The sequence below is a fragment of the Malus domestica genome, chromosome 17 (assembly GCF_042453785.1).
Source record: "Malus domestica chromosome 17, GDT2T_hap1".
Classification (NCBI taxonomy): domain Eukaryota; kingdom Viridiplantae; phylum Streptophyta; class Magnoliopsida; order Rosales; family Rosaceae; genus Malus; species Malus domestica.
Window position 1 is genome coordinate 778,822 of NC_091677.1, and position 19,897 is coordinate 798,718.

General features: G+C 38.0%; 2 protein-coding genes, 1 long non-coding RNA gene and 1 pseudogene across 3 annotated transcripts; 1 reads left to right on the forward strand and 3 right to left on the reverse strand.

The window, feature by feature from the left end:
* Window positions 1–6,414: 6,414 nt before the first annotated feature.
* LOC139193721 (uncharacterized) lies at window positions 6,415–7,259 on the reverse strand. Its single transcript, XR_011578168.1, has 2 exons — window positions 7,208–7,259; window positions 6,415–6,571 (listed from the first exon to the last, which is right to left on the reverse strand). It is a non-coding gene; the product is annotated as an uncharacterized lncRNA (long non-coding RNA).
* Window positions 7,260–8,982: 1,723 nt separating this feature from the next.
* LOC139193616 (protein transport protein Sec61 subunit gamma-like) lies at window positions 8,983–9,951 on the reverse strand. Its single transcript, XM_070816995.1, has 4 exons — window positions 9,948–9,951; window positions 9,737–9,803; window positions 9,311–9,459; window positions 8,983–9,212 (listed from the first exon to the last, which is right to left on the reverse strand). Exons 1-4 carry the CDS (start codon window positions 9,949–9,951, stop codon window positions 9,097–9,099), a joined length of 336 nt encoding a protein of 111 aa, XP_070673096.1. The 3' UTR covers window positions 8,983–9,096.
* A 1,146-nt stretch (window positions 9,952–11,097) lies between these two features.
* Window positions 11,098–12,925, forward strand: LOC103404195 (cytochrome P450 94B3-like). The gene has a single exon (XM_008343084.4). It carries the CDS (start codon window positions 11,130–11,132, stop codon window positions 12,648–12,650), a length of 1,521 nt encoding a protein of 506 aa, XP_008341306.3. The 5' UTR covers window positions 11,098–11,129; the 3' UTR covers window positions 12,651–12,925.
* Window positions 12,926–14,793: 1,868 nt separating this feature from the next.
* LOC103404525 (ATPase family AAA domain-containing protein FIGL1-like) lies at window positions 14,794–19,034 on the reverse strand (annotated as a pseudogene).
* Window positions 19,035–19,897: the final 863 nt, after the last annotated feature.

Consider the following 19,897-nt stretch of genomic DNA (forward strand, 5'->3'; position numbering starts at 1 on the left):
TTACAATTAAGTTGAGGCACTGCGGCACTTCAAACTTACGGTACTCATCTAGGAACTTCATGTCCTGATCTTCAGGATCAAGGGACATCATACCTGATCCTTTTGCGTGATGAAACTTCAGGTCTAATCATTTTTATATGATGAAGATCAAGAAACTGTAGGTTCTGATCTGATTAAGAAAGTTCAGGTTCTGTATAGATTCGTCGTAACAAAAGATAAGTACAATAAATAAATTAAAGCAATAGGCGGTAATTCCAGTCATAATGAATAAATTGTATTTAAGTAAATAAAGCTTGTGACAAGGGCTTTAATTCAGCACCATCAAAACTTAAAGCAATAGGCGGTAAAACCGTCCATGGTAAATAAATTGTTTTAAAGTAAATAAAGCTTGTGACAAGGGCTTTGATTCAACACCATTCACATAAATATCAAAGCTTTAAAGCAAAAGGTAATAATTCTACCCACTGTAAATAAATTGCTTTAAATAAATAGAACTTGTGACATGGGATTTAAACAAACACCATGCACATAAATATCAAAACTTTGAAGCAAAGGGTAATAATTCTACCCACTGTAAATAAATTGCTTTAAATAAATATAATTTGTGACATGGAATTTAAACAAACACCATGCACATAAATATCAAAACTTTGAAGCAAAGGGTAATAATTCTACCCACTATAAATAAATTGCTTTAAATAAATAGAACTTGTGACATGAGATTTAAACCAACACCATGCACACAAATATCAAAGCTTTGAAGCAAAGGGTAATAATTCTACCCACTGTAAATAAATTGCTTTAAATAAATAGAACTTGTGACATAGGTTTCAAACCAATACCAAGCACATAAATATGCCAAAACAGAAAATGCAATGATTAAGTCATCATCTTTTGCTTTTTCTTTTTCTTGGTCTGCCACTTCTTTTGTTTGATTCCTTTTATTTTTATTTTTATTTCACAGTTCTGAAGTCATTTTGGTTACTCAGGAAATAATAGTAACAATAGGTTTCAATTGGTGTTCCTCCTCCGGTGAGTTTTGAAAAAGTCAAAACGGTTCCCATAAGTTTTGGAGTCAAGAGTGTCTGCAACTTATGAGACGATCAAACCGTTAGATTTAGGTCAAATTTTATTATGATAAGGATAAGAGGATACTGAACAACTTTCGTGAAGAAACAATTTCGATCTGATCTACCAAAATGGAGTTTTTGTACTCAGAAGGTGGCTGTCTAGTTTTATGCGGAAATTGGAAACTGGTTTGGCATTTCAGACATCTGCGACAATCGCACCGTTAAAGTTTTCTGAAATTCTGATATGTTGTAGATATTGTGCGGACGAACAACTTTTAAGAAGAAAGTATTTCAATCCGAGGTCCACAAGTTAGAGTTTCAAGGCTGTTTACATGGCTGTCCAATTCTCTACGAATTTTGAGTCTGTACTCTTTTGCTTCTGCAAATGATGATATACAATCCTACAACAATATATATAGTTGCTTTAAGAAAATCAATTGTACTGAGATTTGAAGATGAAATGAAAAGATTTTCTTATCTGTGAGATTCCAGTTGAAGGAGGTGAACAGGATTTGTGGCGTTGTGCTTTCCACTGACATGAGAGCTTCTCGTGCTGATAACGTGTTGTAAAATTGACAGTGAGTGCAGTGGAATAAATGAAACAAAACACAAAATTTACGAGGTTCCTCTACAGTCAGTGTGACTGGAGTACGTCCTCGAGGCAGCAGTGGTGCTTTCATTATAATCTGAAATAATAAGAGTACAAAGATAACTCTCTCTATTATCTCCTCTCCTCATCCTCTCTTTTCTCTCTTCCTCTTCCTTCCTTTCTTTTCTTTCTTTCTTTTCCTTCCTTTCTCTCTCGTGAACCTCTCTCTACTTATCTCCTTGTAATGCTCTATTTGTAGAGCAAATATTATGAAAGCAAACAAAAAGTTCACTATTTAACTTATGAACATTTACTATATACATGTGGATAAACATACTCATTGTTTTACAACAAGAGTGTATATCCTGGTTACATCCCAAATTTTTTTCCGTCATAAGTCGCAAACTATACCATACTATACAAATGAGTGGACATATCATAATTACACTCCGGATTTTATTAAAAAAAAAACTTATATAAAACGTATTCATCGTCAGGTACGTTCATCTTAGACGAGTGGCTTTCCATCCATGGACGGATGGACCAGAGGCCGTATAGGCGATAGCTTTACTAGAAGTGTCTAGGCGAATGAAAGCAGGGAGACCCACCCAGAGCTCTCAAAAGTCTTGTCGGCTACAAGAGAAACAAACAAAAGGATTATTCCTAATGTGTGGAGGATGAGAGCATATAATCTGAACCGTCCATATCCAAAGACACGTGTCTGATCTGTTTGAACCCGGACAGTAACACACGTCTTATTGGGGAGAGGCAGGTGTAGATTTGACTGCAAGACGCAGACATGCAACTGGTTTCGCTATTTATATATGTACAATTACGCAGCTAATCCGCTTTTTCAATGCACAAAAACGTGCACACAGTTTTGGTGATCTGCCATCTGATGTAATCAAAACATAGATGCATTGTATTTTGTTCTCCGAACTCCTCCACCAGGGAAATGGAAAGGGATCATTTTCCGATCCCTTCTTCTTAATTCACTAAATTAAGGGATTCGTATTGTTAAAATTTGATCCAACGTTTGAAGTTATTATAACTTTTAAAATAAGTCATTATTTATAGTCGTTTGATCAAATTTCAACGAAACAGATTCTCTGATTTGATGGATTAGGAGGAAATGATCTGAAGATGATCCATTTCCCAGGAAATAACTTACATATGCTTCTGGAGACGCTATTGTCTTTTCAAAATGACATTATGCTATCATGTGTTTGAATTCTACGTAGTACTGTGTTATTGGTTTGGAACATTTCTTCTTAAGAGTGCATAAATTGTTACTCATATGCTATTGTTCACATGTTATTTTTAATTTTTTATCGTTGGATAAAATAAAATGAAGAGATTAATAGTAAAAAATTATCAAAAATGTGTGAATAACCCTTCATAATAAATACGGGCACTTTGACTCTGTTGGATGTGGAGAAACACGTCACATTTGGCTCAATAATGGCCTTAGTGGAGGTAAATCGAGTACTAGCTAGTGATTTGATTTGAGTAGGATTAAGTGTGAAGTGTCTTCGGTGCTAATATCTGATTACGAAAAAGGAAGGTTTATGCAAAATCTTATGACACAAATTAAACACAAGTTTGTTAGTCTTGCATCTGTTCGTACATCGTATGAGTTTGGACGCCAGACAAACTACATCAAACACTTGATCTTAGTTATAAAGTGTACTTGCTAGTGAGTTTATATGTTCAGTAATGTTAGGGAGTTAGGGTGCGTTTGTTGCGCCGGACTGTCTCGGACTGGACTAGCTGCCGGGACTAAGCTGGACTGGCTTAGACTGGACTAAGCTGGACTAACTTAGTGAAGCGTTTGGTGCAGTCTCGGACTAAGAAGCAGGATAAGAAAAACAGTACTGTTCACCAGATTTGTGTTTGCTTAGACTAGAACTACAAATTGTTGTCATTGTATAATAGAGTAATGCTACAAATCTCATGATATGGGTTAATTGGAGCATATTTTTGCCATGTATATTATGAATCTTAAAAAAAATTGACAATTGTTTTGTTTCTATTACCTGCTAATAGAATTGAGTTTAATTTGCAAATGTAGCTTGATTTAAACTCTATCACCCAACAGAAGAAAAATAATAGTGGCCAATACATGCAACTTCAACAAATACAAGTACATAAGATCTCCATAATTTAGAAAATCCTAGTTAACATTAGTTAACATTAGCCAAAATAGATCTCCATAATTTACAAAATGGCTAGTTAACATAAGCCAAAATACTAGTGCAAAGCTAAGTTATAAGTCATAACATAAGATTGTATGATTAATAAAATACATCCATGTTAACGTTAATAAAATACATCCATGTTAACATTAGCCAAAATCCTCATCCGCTTGCGTTGTCGCTTAAAAGCCTTTGGACGAACACTTTCTTGAGTTCCGGTTTGATTGCCCTGAACACTCCCACATTTTTTGGTTTATCCAAAATAAGAGACAATGCATCAATTTGATCCATAGGAGAGAGACCCATTGCTTCAAGTTCATTAGCTATGTCAGTATGATCTGCAGTACCTTGAACTAAAGCTTCAGTTACCATTTGCATCCTCTTCCCACTTTCAACATAAAAATCTTTCAGTCCACTGATAAGTGCCTCGGTTCCATCACTTGAACTTCCCACAGCTCTTTTCCTCTTTCTTTGGCTATTTTCAGATGGGGTGCTTTGTTGGCTTTGTTGGTTCATTGAAGAAACAAAATTTTCACCTCCAATATCACTTTCACCAACATGATCATGACTTTGTTCCTCCACCATTTGAGCAGGGGTTTCGGCTACATTACCCGTAGCCCGATCTTTTCCAAATATATATGCAAATCTATCAAACAGTGGAAAAGGTTTGCTTCTCCATCCATCGGTTTCTTTATTTCTCTAAGATTATATCAACATAGCAAAACTAAAATTTAGCATGCGTAACAAATATAGCAGCAAGAATATAACTAATGCATAAATAAAATAGGATATGAACCTGCACATAAGTTTGCCATGCGTCATCACTGTCAACTTCAACGCACTTTTTGACATCATTCCATGCAAATCCACTTGTGTTTATCATGTCAACGACCATACTATATGTTTTTTTCCATTTCTTCAACTTGGACTCAATATGTGGATTTGCCTTTATATTTGAATGAGGACATAAAACATTGACAGCTTTTGCTATTTCAACCAAAGTACCTTGTTTGAAAGCACCGGTGTCACACAATTGCTTCCGAGCAACAAAATCCTCAAGAACTCCTAGTAATACTTCTTCCTCAAATGCTTCCCATTTACGCCTTCTTCCTTTTGGCTCTTGAGTAGCATTCAAAATATTATCGTTATCCATACCTAAACAAAAAATATTTTAATGAAGGAAAATATCATACAAATAATCAATTTGCATAATATCCAATCAACTTGCATAATATCCAATTAATTTGCATACCATCCAATCATTGTGCTAATATCTAACAAATGCATGATAAAAAGGAATACTAAAATAAAATGTTATCATTAAAACATATAGCTAGTTCGGTTGCTGGTTCCTAATTGTTCTCCACTCATTATACATTTCCTGAGCCATATCATTCCTCATTGCAGTCCACTGGTCCGATGTTTGAACACTACCAACATATTCACCTTCTTCTGTATTTTGTCCATCTTCTATTATTGGCAAATTCTCCATTGGATCTACTGACATCTCTTGCCTAATAAGATTGTGTAGTAGGCAACAAGCGGTAATTATTCGACCTTGTGTCCTTATCGGATAGAAAGATGGACTCCTTAGTATCGACCACCTTCCTTTTAGCAAGCCAAAACAGCGTTCAATTACATTCCTTGCCTTAGAATGCTTCATGTTAAAATATTCTTCCTTATTAGAAGGTGTTCGTCCCTCCCATTCAGATAAATGATAAGGTATTCCTCTATAGGGTGCAAGGAATCCTTCACCATTTGTATAACCACCATCTACAAGGTAATAACAACCTAATGAAAAAAAAAACAGACCTTATTAGTGTTTTGTAGTTGACAAACAGAACTAAACCTAACTTACAAAGTTGAGACTAAGTAATAGTCTTACCCGCTGGTACCTTAAAACCATTAGGCCTACTAATCGCATCATGTAGCACTCTAGAGTCTGATGCGGAACCCTCCCACCCCGGAAACACATATATGAACTGCATATCTCCTGAACACACACCTAACACATTAGTTGCGACTCGACCCTTTCTTGTTCGGTATCTTGGTTTGTCAATTTCAGGTACATGCACATCAATGTGTGTTCCATCCAATGCTCCCAAGCAATTCTTAAAAACCAAAAATAATAAACTTTTTGTTAATTTATACAAAGGGAATGAAGAGTTAAAGCTTAGGGAAAATGAAAAAAATTTCTCATCATACCTTAAAACATCGCCACCTAGCATCTGTACAATCAATAGGCACAGGCTGGGGGACTTTTAGTAGGGTACCTTGTAATCGCAAAATTCCTTGCAATACGCTATTGAAATACCTACTTATAGTCTCTCCCGACCTATAAAATCTACCGCCAACACTACGATTCTTAGTATGATGTGCTAATATTTGTAAAGTCATACACACCTGTTCCTCTACAGACACCAAACCATCAGTTTTTACCCTCCCATCTTGACGAAGTAAGTCGCATAATATGCCAAAAGTCCTTCTATCCATTCTCAATTCGTTAACACATTCAGTATCAGTATTCCCTATTATACCATTCAGATAACACAAACTAATCTCTCGTCTAATAAGTGAACGGTTAGTCAATGTGGGTCGTTCAACATGTCTCTGTTTGCCACGTAGCATCATCACCACAAGAATCGTACAAATACAAATTGTCTCCAAATAAGACATCTCTAACAATAAGATCAATAAAAGCTTCCTTCGATCCATATCTATCCAAACAAAAAAAAAACAATAAACAAATTAACTAAATCATTAACCCGAGGCAACAATTATACATATGGCGTTGAAAAAAAAAAGTTATCATTAACCCGAGGCAACAAATATACAGGTGGCGTTGAAAAAAAAAAAATTTCATTAACCCGAGGCAACAAATATACAGGTGGCGTTGAAAAAAAAAAAGTTTTCATTAACCCGAGGCAACAAATATACAGGTGGTGTTGAAAAAAAAAAACTTTTCATTAACCCGAGGCAACAAATATACAGGTGGCGTTGAAAAAAAAAAAATTTCATTAACCCGAGGCAACAAATATACAGGTGGCGTTGAAAAAAAAAAACTTTTCATTAACCCGAGGCAACAAATATACAGGTGGCGTTGAAAAAAAAAAAGTTTTCATTAACCCGAGGCAACAAATATACAGGTGGCGTTGAAAAAAAAAACACTTTTCATTAACCCGAGGCAACAAATATACAGGTGGCGTTGAAAAAAAAAAAGTTTTCATTAACCCGAGGCATCATATTCAAAATGTTCTACTCTTATACATCTATAAACATGTGTCTAAGAACACTAGTATGAGGATTGCTATCATTGCTAGGCATTGCATGTGAAAAGGGAAATTAAAGGACACCTGTAATGCAGTAGCCTTAGCCTTAGCCTTCCGTTTATGCTCCTCTTCTCTGCAACCAACAACCACAACAAATTGCAATTCAGCATCAACCCCACACAATACAAAACATTCACATTGTATACACACTGCATACATACACACTGCAAACACAGTACATACATACACACTACATACACTGCATACACTACACACACACTACATACACTACACACACACACTGCATACATACACACTGCAAACACAGTACATACATACACACACTCACATACACTACACACACACACTACATACACTACACACACACCCTGCAAGTACACACACAATGCATACATACATACACACACTGCATACATCCTGCATACACCCTGCATACATACACACTGCATACATAGTACACAAACACACACACACTACATACACTACACACACACACTGCATACACTACACACACACCCTGCAAGTACACACACAGTGCATACATACATACACACCCTGCATACACCTTGCATACATACACACTGCATACACAGTACACAAACACACACATTGCATACACCTTGCACACACAGTACACACACACTGCACACACACACTGCATACACACTCATTCACACACACACTGCACACACACACACTGCTTACACACTGCACACACACACACACTGCACACACACTCACACTCACACTCACACTTACTCACACTCACTACATACACTACACACACACACTGCATACATACACACTGCAAACACAGTACACTACACACACTACATACACTTCATACACTACACCCTGCATACATACACTACACACACACTGCATACATACACACTGCAAACACAGTACACTACACACACACACTACATACACTACACACACACACTGCATACACTACACACACACCCTGCAAGTACACACACACTGCATACACCCTGCATACATACACACTGCAAACACAGTACATACATACACACACTACATACACTGCATACACTACACACACACTACATACACTACACACACACACTGCATGCATACACACTGCAAACACAGTACATACATACACACACTACATACACTACACACACACACACACACACACACTACATACACTACACACACACACTGCATACACTACACACACACTCTGCAATACACACACAGTGCATACATACATACACACACTGCATACACCCTGCATACATACACACTGCATACACAGTACACAAACACACACTGTATACACCTTGCACACACAGTACACAAATGACACCGTAATCTTATATTATTACATACGAATCGAATAAATTCAAGATACAAGATCTTTGGACCAATTTTATGAATCAATATTCTGTTAAACGTCCTTGATTCGGTATCAATTTCCTAAGACACATAAAGCAGAATAATAGAGCAACAGAGTAAAACCAGAACTCAAACTAATCAATCGTGCCTCAAGAAGATCTCCCTATTTAGATCATATCACCAGATTCACCACATCCATTTCTACCAAATATCATGATGCAGACTATCCGTTCCAAACCATTAACGTAATCCGAATGAAACACTCAAAACCAAGAGCGATGCACACATCTAAACATAAAGTTGATAAAAATCTCAACATTAAAGAACCATTTCAACTATATTGGCATAGAAGAAAAACCAAACGTCTGTGTGTGTATACATATGCAACTCAACCACTACATTCCTTATCGAAACTTTTGATTCGTTTATAAAATTGAACAAACAACAATTACCAAAATCAAATTAATCCGAATTCCAACTAATAAACAACCTAATCAAATCATACATCGATCAAGCAAACCAATCAAATCTCCACAATTTCCATCAATAATTTTCAATCAATGGATTTGATTAGATCCAATAAATACCTAAACAGATCCAACGATGATATTGTTGATGGGGATGAAGATCAGCTTGACGAAGAACCCGACGAAACCCATCACGACGAACCCGATCGCTGTCCGGAGCGCGACCTTGGAGAATTCTACACGACAATCAACCATCAAATCTCATCAATTACACATGCATATCAAAGAATATAACTTGTGAGAAAACACAGATCCGACCCGAATGCTGAATTACCTTTGCGATCGGGCTTGTGGCAGCGCTTGACGAGGCGAATGCTGTCCTTGGAGAACTCTCGGAGCAGATATGTTACGTGAAGACGAGGGAGCGGACGACGAGAGGAACAGATGAGGAGCAGGATGCAGATGAGGGCGACCAGGATGCAGCTGACGGCGAGCAGGACGCAGAGATGAGGATGAGGAGGACGACGTGAGGGAGGAGGTCTTACGAATCCGGACGTTTTTGGGGTGGTTCGCTAAGAACTGCTAGCGAAGGGTTTAATCCGTGCGAGTCGGATCTAATCCCATTAAACGTAATCCTTGCCCCTACCAAACATCAGACTACAATACCAATTAGCGTAGTCTAGTCCAGTCCCCCCTAAGAAGGTCAAACAAACACGCCCTTAAAGTTTTAGACTAAATTTACAAATTAAATAAGTATTACCAATAAGAAGCAAACACGTCAACACTATCAACACTTAAGTAATAATTCAAGGATAATGCTAGGGAGACTAAAGTTTTAAACCAAATTTATAAATCAAATGATGTGTCACCAATAGGAAATAAGCACATTAATCACCACTTAAGTAATAATCTAATCATCAACATCAACATCCACATCATTTTGTTTAGAATTTTGGTCTCCTTAGTATTACCCATAATTAAATCATCAACTTTCACATAATTTAGTTTAGCAAATTTAGTTAAAAATGCTGCTCTTGCCACATAATTGTATTATTATTTGTATTATCTCTCTAATAGAGATGAAACTCACATGAGATGGCAGACCCTACTTCTATTAGAGAGATGGTTCAATAGGTGGTAAATGTAGTACTACCGAATTTAGTTTCCTAGCATTACCTATATATGTACTCACCTTTTTATTTGGTCCAATAAAAAAATTACAAATGTTCTTTACTTTTTGAAGCTCAAGAAAAATTAAGGGGTGTGCTATTCATCCACCCATTTTTACTTCCTACACACACTTTTCAATTTTCGACTGTCAGATTGATTGAATTGAAGAAAAGCAAATGATATAAATTAACAAAAGGTGTGTTAGAAGGAAAAATGAATGTGTGATAGCACCACCCAAAATTAATAGTATGTCCATTATTTTTTACACCAATAAAACATGTGTTAAAATAGGATTGGACAAAATAAATAAGTGAGTACTTATCAGTGGAAAAGGATCCTGTAATCATGATCGTTCATCGTATATCGTGCTGTCAGTTTTCGTTCAGATTCTTTTCCTGGGGATCCTGTGATCGTGACCGTTCATCATATATTAGTTTTCGTTAAGTACTATTTATATTTAATTTTAAATTTTAAATTTTAAATGATTTCTGAACACACAATATATGATGAACTGTCACAATCATAAAATCTCTAGTATTCCCAAAAAAAGAATCCGACGAGGATCATTTTCCCTTTTCAGTGAGATTCGTATCTGTATGAGGGAGAGGATTTTATTTATTTATTTATTTGGTTCGAAAGTTAAAAACCTTGAACAAATGATTAGTTGAAGAATTGTTTGTTTAGTACAATAACATAGAAATTTATTGACCAAAAAAAAAAAAAAAAACATAGAAATTGGAATAATATAATTCCTTCATCATTGGTAGTACACGCATTGCACCCACGACTGTGCACTTTATTATTAACATGCATAAAAAATTATTGAATATAAACATGTGTTTTTCACACTACGACCGAAGAAGACAAAATTAAAAAAAAAAAAAAAAAAAAAACAAATAATTAACGAATTCAAACCCTTATAAACATGCGGTTGCTGGAAGCTAGTTTTTGCTTAGTCTCAGTTCCTTGAGTTCACGTCTGAGATGGGAATATTCATGTCGCTCTTCACACAACCTACATTCTTTGTTTTCTTAGCAATGATTCTCTATGTTTTGCACGTCATTTTTTCAAGATTCCGGCGAGTCTATGAGTTTTCGTGCCAAGGTCCGGCGAGCTATCCCGTCATCGGGTGCTTCATTTCCTTCTACTACAACCGCAGCCGCCTCTTGGATTGGTACACCGACCTCCTTGCAGAATCAACCACCAACACCATTGTCGTCCACCGCCTCGGCGCACGGCGGACAGTAGTCACGGCCAACCCGGATAATGTGGAGTACATGCTCAAGACCAACTTCAACAACTTTCCAAAAGGCAAACCATTCACTGAAATTCTTGGGGATTTTCTGGGATATGGTATATTCAATGTGGACGGCGAGCTTTGGCGCACCCAGCGCAAGTTAGCTAGTCATGAGTTCAGCACCAAGTCTCTGCGTGAATACATGGTGAGAACGTTGGAGGAAGAAGTGGAAAAGGGTCTACTGCCGCTGATGGAGTCGCTGGCGACGGCGGCCCAAGTGGTGGACTTGCAGGAGTTGCTAAGGAGATTTGCTTTCAATGTGATTTGTAAGGTGTTTTTGGGTGGTGAGCGGTGCTGCTTGGATCCCTCTCTGGCCAATCCGCCGCTCGCAGGGGCTTTTGACACGGCGTCGGAGATTTGCGCAAGGCGCGGAGCAGCTCCCGTGTCCATAATTTGGAAGATGAAGAGGTGGCTTGGAGTTGGTTCGGAGCAAAAACTAAGAGTTGCGATTGAAGAAGTTCATGCCTACTTTAAGGACATAATCGAGAGGAGGAAGAAGGAGCTTGAAGAAGCTGAGAGGGATAGCGGAGCTCACGAAGACCTTCTAACTCGGCTAATAACGGCGGGGCACGAGGAGGAGGTGACGAGGGACATGGTGATAAGCTTTATCATGGCGGGGCGGGACACTACTTCAGCGGCAATGACATGGCTCTTCTGGTTGCTTTCCCGCCAACCAGGTGTGGAGGAAGATGTGCTGAAAGAGATCGAATCCGCCGGAGAAAAGATGTCGGATTTCGAGTCTTTGGAGTTGAGCTTGTTGAAGGCATGCCTTTACGAGTCCATGAGGCTTTATCCACCGGTTGCTTGGGACTCGAAGCATGCCGTAGTTGATGACTTGTTGCCCGACGGGACCCGCGTCCAGGCCGGCGATAGAGTGACCTATTTTCCCTACGGGATGGGAAGAATGGAAGCGCTGTGGGGGAAGGACCGGTTGGAATTCAAGCCGGACCGGTGGTTTCTGGAACCGGACAAGGAGAGATCGGCTGTGAAAAAAGTATGTCCTTACAAGTTGCCTATTTTCCAGGCGGGTCCGAGGGTTTGTCTGGGGAAGGATATGGCTTTTATTCAGATGAAATATGTGGTGGCTTCGATTCTCAGACGGTTTGAGATCAGACCGGTTGGTTCCGGTGAGCCGGTTTTCGTGCCGCGGCTGACGGCTCACATGGCCGGCGGGTTGAAGGTTCTAATCCGCAAGAGAGGGGACTGACAATATTAAAATTAGGAGTCAATGGTTCTCAGTATTTAAGATTTCTTGGACAGTGTAACATGCGGTTATGCCTCAAATGTAACACATGGATGTTGTTTGTTTATTTATTTATGTACATAATGCATATAGTAAACTCCACTACACGTGTCTCGTTTTGGTTCGTAAATCACGATCATCAGACGTTGGACATAATTTCACCAATTGTCCCAATAGTACCCATTTTCACTTTCGTTAATATAATCGTTGAGCGGTGATAAACCCACTCCTTTGTCTTATCTTCTCATTAACATTTTAGTAAAAATGTTAAAGGCATGTTAATCCTTTTATAAAAAAAAAAACTTTTAAACCTTTATTATTTTATTATAATTAATGTTATTATAGCTAAAAAAAAACCCAGCTACCATTTCTCTTGTCCCCAACCCTTTTCTCTCTCTCCCCACTACTGTCTCTCCATCTCTCTCTCAAACTGGGAAAACTGAAAATCTCACTCCTTATCACCACCACCACTCTATAACCCAGCCCCCACCCCACTGGTGTCCACTTATGTTCCATCAAAATTGCATTTCAACCATTGCTGACAAAGAGAGGGGGTCTTCGTCCTTTCTTTCTCTCGTGCTTCTCTCTCTTCCTCCCCTCCCGTTTTTCTCTTCCTCCCTTCCCGTTTCTCTCTCTACTTCCCTCCCCCGTTTTTCTCTCTTCCCAAAGGAGATGCCACCAAGTAGGTGTCAAAGGTTTTGGTTGCTGATGAGGGTGGGTGACATTTTGAGGGGGTGGTGCAGCTAGGGTGATGACATTCTGATAAATTAAAATAGAATGAATTTTGATATAAATTAGAGGATATTTTAGGAATAATAGTGGGTGAATAAATAACATTTCAATTTTTTAACTCTTTATAGTAGGTCAAATTATAAAGTGGATGGAGATATAAGACAATGGGATGTGTCTAGTAGCATTCATTTCGTATTCTTGCATTTTTGCCATCAATTCATTATTTTAGTACACAAAATTCCTTCCAAGTTGAATTTTAGATAGAGTATATTTTAGGAATGATCTCTTAACTTTAATTCAATTGGAGGAATGGTTCATCAACTAAAAATCCATTACCATTGGTCCCTCAACTTTAATCCAATTGAGGAAATGATCCATCAACTATAACCTAATTATAGCAATGGTCCTTCTAACATAATTCATTTTGACAAAATTCTAACGAAGTTAACGAAAGGAACCATAGCTACAAGTTTTGATGAGTTGAGGGACCCCAATTATAGCAATGGTCATTTTAACATATTTTGACAAAATTCTGATGAAGTTGACGAAAAGCACCATAACTACACAATTTGATGAGTTGAAGAACCAATAATAATAAATTTTTAGTCGAGAGATCATTGCTCCAATTTGATTAAAGTCGAGGAACTATTGCTACAATTTACTCCTTTAGATATGCCCACAAATGTGGATGAAAACATCAACTGAGTTGACGGAGGAACGAAACTATAGAAACAAAAATGCAATAAAAATCCACAAGAACAAAAATGACAATGCGAATCAGCTTTGGAAACTACTAAGTGCAAAAATCATGTGCCATATATAACTTGGGTTGGATCTGTGACTATTTTTTTTACAAAAATTTTGACACAAGTTTATGTGGGACTCTCACTGTAATGTAGTTTAACAATTTGAATTGTTTATCTTTTAGAACATCGTTCATGGATCATTCTTGCAAAAAAGTAAACAAATCGAAAACCACTAAGACATTCATTTGGAGTAAAGAAAATAGACGAATATGATTCTATAAAGAAACCCTAAACCTATAAACCCAGGGTCATATGGTTCAAAGTGAATGATTATTGGTTGACATGATCTTTGAGGAAAGACTTAAAAAACAGATGGCTCTTTACCGCAGTAGTATAAATCAATAATGCCTATCTATGTACTTTGGTGCGGGCTTGATTCCCACCGATGTCCCTCTCTTCTAACATTTAACAATTTAAATCACTAATGTTATCGTTTGTCAAAAAAAATTGAATTAAAAAAAAATTAGGATAGAAATTCAATATCAAGATCTTTTGCACAAAGGAAGAAAACAAACGTGCTCCTCTTTAAACAATAGTCGATCGAGCAGTTGGCATAAAAACAATCAGCAAGCACCAAGCACCGTACACATTTCATCGATATAATAGTATACACATCTTTCTATTTTTATACTTCTTATTTTTTACGGAAAGTGAGAATCTCATTCAGTTGGCAGCAACATATTTCTACTTAACCTAATTAGAATTTGTTTCAGAATATATACAGACAGATTCTTACAGTGACAAGCTTCCAAGTTGCTTGTTCCATTCCTCATACGTGCAGAGCTCGTTTAAGGAAACAGAAGGCCTCACTTCTTGCAATGCACTTTCAAAGTCCTGCGTCAAACAAAACAAAAACATGTTTTTAACTACTAAATTGGCGACCCCGCCAATAAGGCTCTCCGTTTTGTGAGGGTCGGGGGAACGTCTAATGTACGCAGCCCTGCTCTTGCTTTGCAAGGAAGCTATTTCCACGACTTGAACCCATGACCTTTTGGTCACAAAAGAGCAACATTCTGTTGCGCCAAGGCTCCTCCTCATGTTTTAAACTACTATGCAGGTGAAAAATGTAAAGGTAAACAACAAATATACTGATCTGCGAGGAGTATGAAATTCTAACCTGAACAGTTACCGGACGCATATCCTCTTTTTTCAGTTTTGTTATTTCGATGCCTTGTTTCAGAGCTTCTCTTAGTGGACCCATTGAGGCATCCTTCACCAAGTTTTTCATGTCTGATCCTGAGTACCCTGTGAAAGAAAACGAGAAGCTACAGACAGTGGAAGTACGATAGAGAAGACGATGGATTTGGGTCTCAAATGTATGCATTGGTTACCTTGGGTCAAATTGCATATGCTATCAATGTCCTCCCTTGAAAGTTTGAACAGTCCCATCTTTTTCTAAGAGATTCCGTATGATCCAAGCTCTCGCTTCTTCAATACAGTAATAGTTGGGTAGCCGTTAATTGAGCATTAAGAGTTTAGTTAAATTAAACATGTTGCAAGTTGTAACCAACCTGATGAAGGCAGGGGAATGTAAAGCCTCTTGGTAAGTCGCCTCCTTGCTGCTTCATCAAGTTCTTGGGGTCGATTCGTTGCTCCTAGAAAATTGTATCCATTTTGTGAAAATGCAGTGAAATTTTCCCCATTTAACTTGTGAAACTAAGAATGAACTCTAAACTCAACAACAACAACAACAAAGCCTTTTCCCACTAAGTGGGGTCGGCTAAAATTCCTTAACATGATAAAATTCCTTAACAGCATTCTAGCTAGAGATGATTGAGATGAGAGATTGGGGGTTCAACGATCACCTATAAGAAGAATTTGCTCACTGCCACTGTCAAAGCCTTCCATCTCAATAAGGAACTGTGTTTTGAGTCGCCTACTTGATTCATGCTCACCTTCTGACTTACGCTGCAGTCATACAGAATTAGTAGAATTATATCAGCTAAATACATCCAGAAAGAAGGCAACATAATTGATACAATAAGAGATAGAAATGGTCATTCAGTGAAACAAAGTGCAACCCTGAGAGAAGTGTATTGCATGCATAAAAACAGCTTATTTCATTCCAAGTTTAGTTAAGAGCTAGAGCAAACCTTACCTGTGAGAGAAGTGAATCAATTTCATCAACAAAAATTACAGCAGGCTGACGACAACTTGCAACTCCAAACAGTGCTCGCACTAGCTTTTCGCCCTCACCAATCTGCAGTCACCGGTTAAATAGTTCAAATATAACAGCATTTCAAGCATCTATAATCATGGGTAAAAATCAAAATTACCACGTATAATGATTATAATTATCTTTTGTCATATATCCAAAAAGTTTCCAAAAATTAGTTAGACATTTTAGAAAAGACAGAGGAAAAAAGAAATCAGAAAACAGTTGCCAGTGAACCATCACAGAACCAAAGCAAATACAAATGCCGCATACCCATTTGCTTGTTAATGAACTAGCAGATATGTAGAAAAAGGTTGCTTTTGCTTCTCCAGCTATGGCTTTCCCGATCATTGTTTTTCCAGTTCCCTAAACCAGGTCAAGGGTTAAGATCGCTCATTGATCAGATATGTTTGTCCCCCCCCCCCCCCCCCAAACACACACACACACCCCACCATTCAACACTTACTGGTGGACCAAAGAGAAGAAGGCCTTTCCCAGGAGAACGGCAACCTTTAAAAATGTCAGGACGTAGTAGAGGCCATATGACCATCTCGGTTACACATTTCTTAGCATGCTCCAAACCAGCTAAACATTGCCATACAACAGAGAAAATCAGAACAGAATCAGATGTGTAAAAAATTGTAAATGTTGAGAAAGTTTAAAGCATCACACATTACCAATATCATTCCATCGAACAGTCGGATCCTTGTCCATAATCTCATTACTAACATGTTCAAGAAGACGAGGTTCCAAGTTCCTTAATTTTTCTGGGAGCTCTCCATCAGGACCACAGAGCAATTCCAAACTTAAATGAAAACATTAAAGACATTGGGATATGCATACATATTTCACACAATCAATATCAAAGTTATACCACCCACCATCTCTTAGTTGAGTCACCTAATGCATCATCTGACTTTCCAACAACTCGTGAAGTCACATTCCCAACATTTCCCTCATTAGATTTAATAGGGGGAACAAAATTACCACGGGCACAGCGACGTAAATAGCCATATGATCTCATACCATAACCCCTATTAGCAGCATTGTTATCGCTTTGAGGGGAGACACAATAATTTGGTGATCCCGCTGGCGCTAACCCTCTTCTTTGCCTCACATCCATTTCCTAGCCAACAAAGAAACAAACCCATCAAAATTTCCACATGTCCAAAATATGTAAACAAAAGGAGGAAAATCCCTAAAGAACGGCAATAGGACCTCCGGTAAGATCAGGTTAACTACAAAATGATTTACTAAAGGTTACAAAACCTTATAGTAAACAACAGTAATAAGAGGAAGGGTTGTCAGAAATAAGATAGATACCAATTTGGCTTTGGCAGTAACAAAGCTATTTCCAGAACCATCACCTTTAGCATCTTCGTTGGCTGATGGGGACTTCGCTGTATCAATGATGGGGCTAGTAAATTCCTTGTGTGCACGTTTAGCCCTAAAGGTATTACCATAAGTTCCTTCCTCTTCAACTTTTTGAAAAGATGAGGCACTAAGACCGCCATTACGGTTTTGGTAAGTGTGAAGCTTTTCTACAACAATGCAGTCCTCAGAGCTGTTACTTCTACAGGCCCAAGAATCCTTGGAATTGCCATTACTTTCCACTATTGAGTTGTGTTTGTACAACGATGTCAACTTTGTTTGTGTCATAGGTTTCGATAACTTGCTAGTCAACTTGTCCTGCCTCTCCAATCGATCTCCCTAAGGCAGACATAACTTTTGGTTAGCAAGCCAAATCGTAATAAATCACAAAGTTAAGGAATGTTTTCAACATGTGAGATCAAAGGCAAACGATACCACATCATTTGCGGGCCTTCCGTTATTAGAGTGCTGAAGAAGAGCCTGAAAGTACTTTGCCTGCTTAATCTTCTCAATGTCAATATCGCCATTTGTCCTGAAAACATGGCCCGGCGCCTTCTTTGCTTGCTCAAAGACTTTGCTGTACAGCATACGGTAAAAAATCTGAATCTACTTGTGAAGAAAAATTACGGTTACTTATCTACACTAAGACCACTAACAAATTCAGTGCCGGTTTTACAAAACTCGAAAATAATTCTGATCAAATTCCGATGGGGGATTGATCAATTCAAAACCTAATTGGCATTTAGCAAAAATTACACGATCATTTGAGTCACAATTCAAAATTTAACTTCTCCAAAAATCTTCAAGAAATTCACATAATGTTTAACCTCTAGCAATTTCACAGCGTCTCAACCAATGAAAAGTCCAATAACAGGTAAATTAAAACGCACACAAGAAATGCGAAGTTGCTCGAAGCTTCGGTTCAAATGAAAAATCAAGCTCATACAGAGAAACAGAGGCACACCAATCAGAAAGACGAATGAGGGCGCGGCGGGCAGCTTGGAGTTTGGCGACGGTTTCGCGGCGGATGGGGCGGATGAAGGCGTGTTCGAGCGGAGAGTGAGATTGGGAGTCGAGGAAGCCGAGGAGACGAAGGCCGAGGATCTGAGCGGAGGAGAAATCGTGCCTCTCGAGGGCGAGCTCGGCTCCGAAGGAAAGAGAATGGAGCCTGTTTAGGTTATCGTCCACTTGCTTTCTCCAGCAGACCTCTTCGCCGCCGGTCGCTCCTTGCCGCCCCTTCGCTTCCTCCTTTCCCGCCATTTTCCCTTTTCCTTTCACTTTGCTCAACTGTCAGTCTGTGACTGTGACTGAGTGACAATTTAGAGCAGGATTCGATCGAGCCTGAAAGGTCAAAGATGCCCTTACTTATTTTGTCATGGAGGGGGTAGAATTGACTTTTTATTGTTCTTCGTATTCGCAAATTGAAAAAGGACGTGTGGTCAATTTTCATTAGGTATTATTTATATTTAATTTTAAATTTTAAATTTAAAATAATTTTTTATCGCACGATATACGATGAACGATGACGGATTCTTTTCCTAGCAAATTTTCCTGACTACGTCGTCGTGTGTGAAACACGTTTGCCTATCGGGTTAGAATTTATGAATGACATATTTCTTGTAACTTGTAAGCATGGTCAGTAAATTGATGGATAATTCGTGTTTTATGTATGAGGTATTTATTGATTTTTTTCCGAACTTGTAAACAGTTGTTAATTTTTTTCATAAACTTTAATTTTAGTCAATCAGGTCATGAATTTTTATAATCGGCTAATTTCCTCGCAAATTACCGCTCTGAACTTTTGTAATATGCAAGTATAATACATGTATATAAATTTTCATTGTCTTTACATGTTTCATGATTCGTTAACTTATATATTTTTCGAAACTCCAAATATAATACACGTATTATACATGTATGAAAATACTTGTCAAATTTAATACACGTTATTTTCCCATATATTTTCAATAATGCACATAAAATTAACGTATTCTAGACGTATTTTTAACATGTAGAAGCTATTATTTTTTCACCGGCCGGCTGTCGAGACAGGTTTGATGCGGAAGCCAAGGATTGGGGCTGAGTTGGTGGTGGTGGTGGTGGTGATAGGCATGGCGGTCGTGAGCGAGCGGATTGAAATGATCACG

Excerpts from the sequence above, each read along its gene's own strand:
- LOC103404195 (XM_008343084.4), top strand. The coding sequence starts at position 11,130 with ATGGGAATATTCATGTCGCTCTTCACACAACCTACATTCTTTGTTTTC.
- LOC139193616 (XM_070816995.1), bottom strand. Across the intron at positions 9,460-9,736 it reads GACGTGTTTGCTTCTTATTG|CTGCATCCTGGTCGCCCTCA; the intron begins GTAATACTTATT and ends GCTCGCCGTCAG. Across the intron at positions 9,213-9,310 it reads CCACAAGCCCGATCGCAAAG|AATTCTCCAAGGTCGCGCTC; the intron begins GTAATTCAGCAT and ends ATTGTCGTGTAG.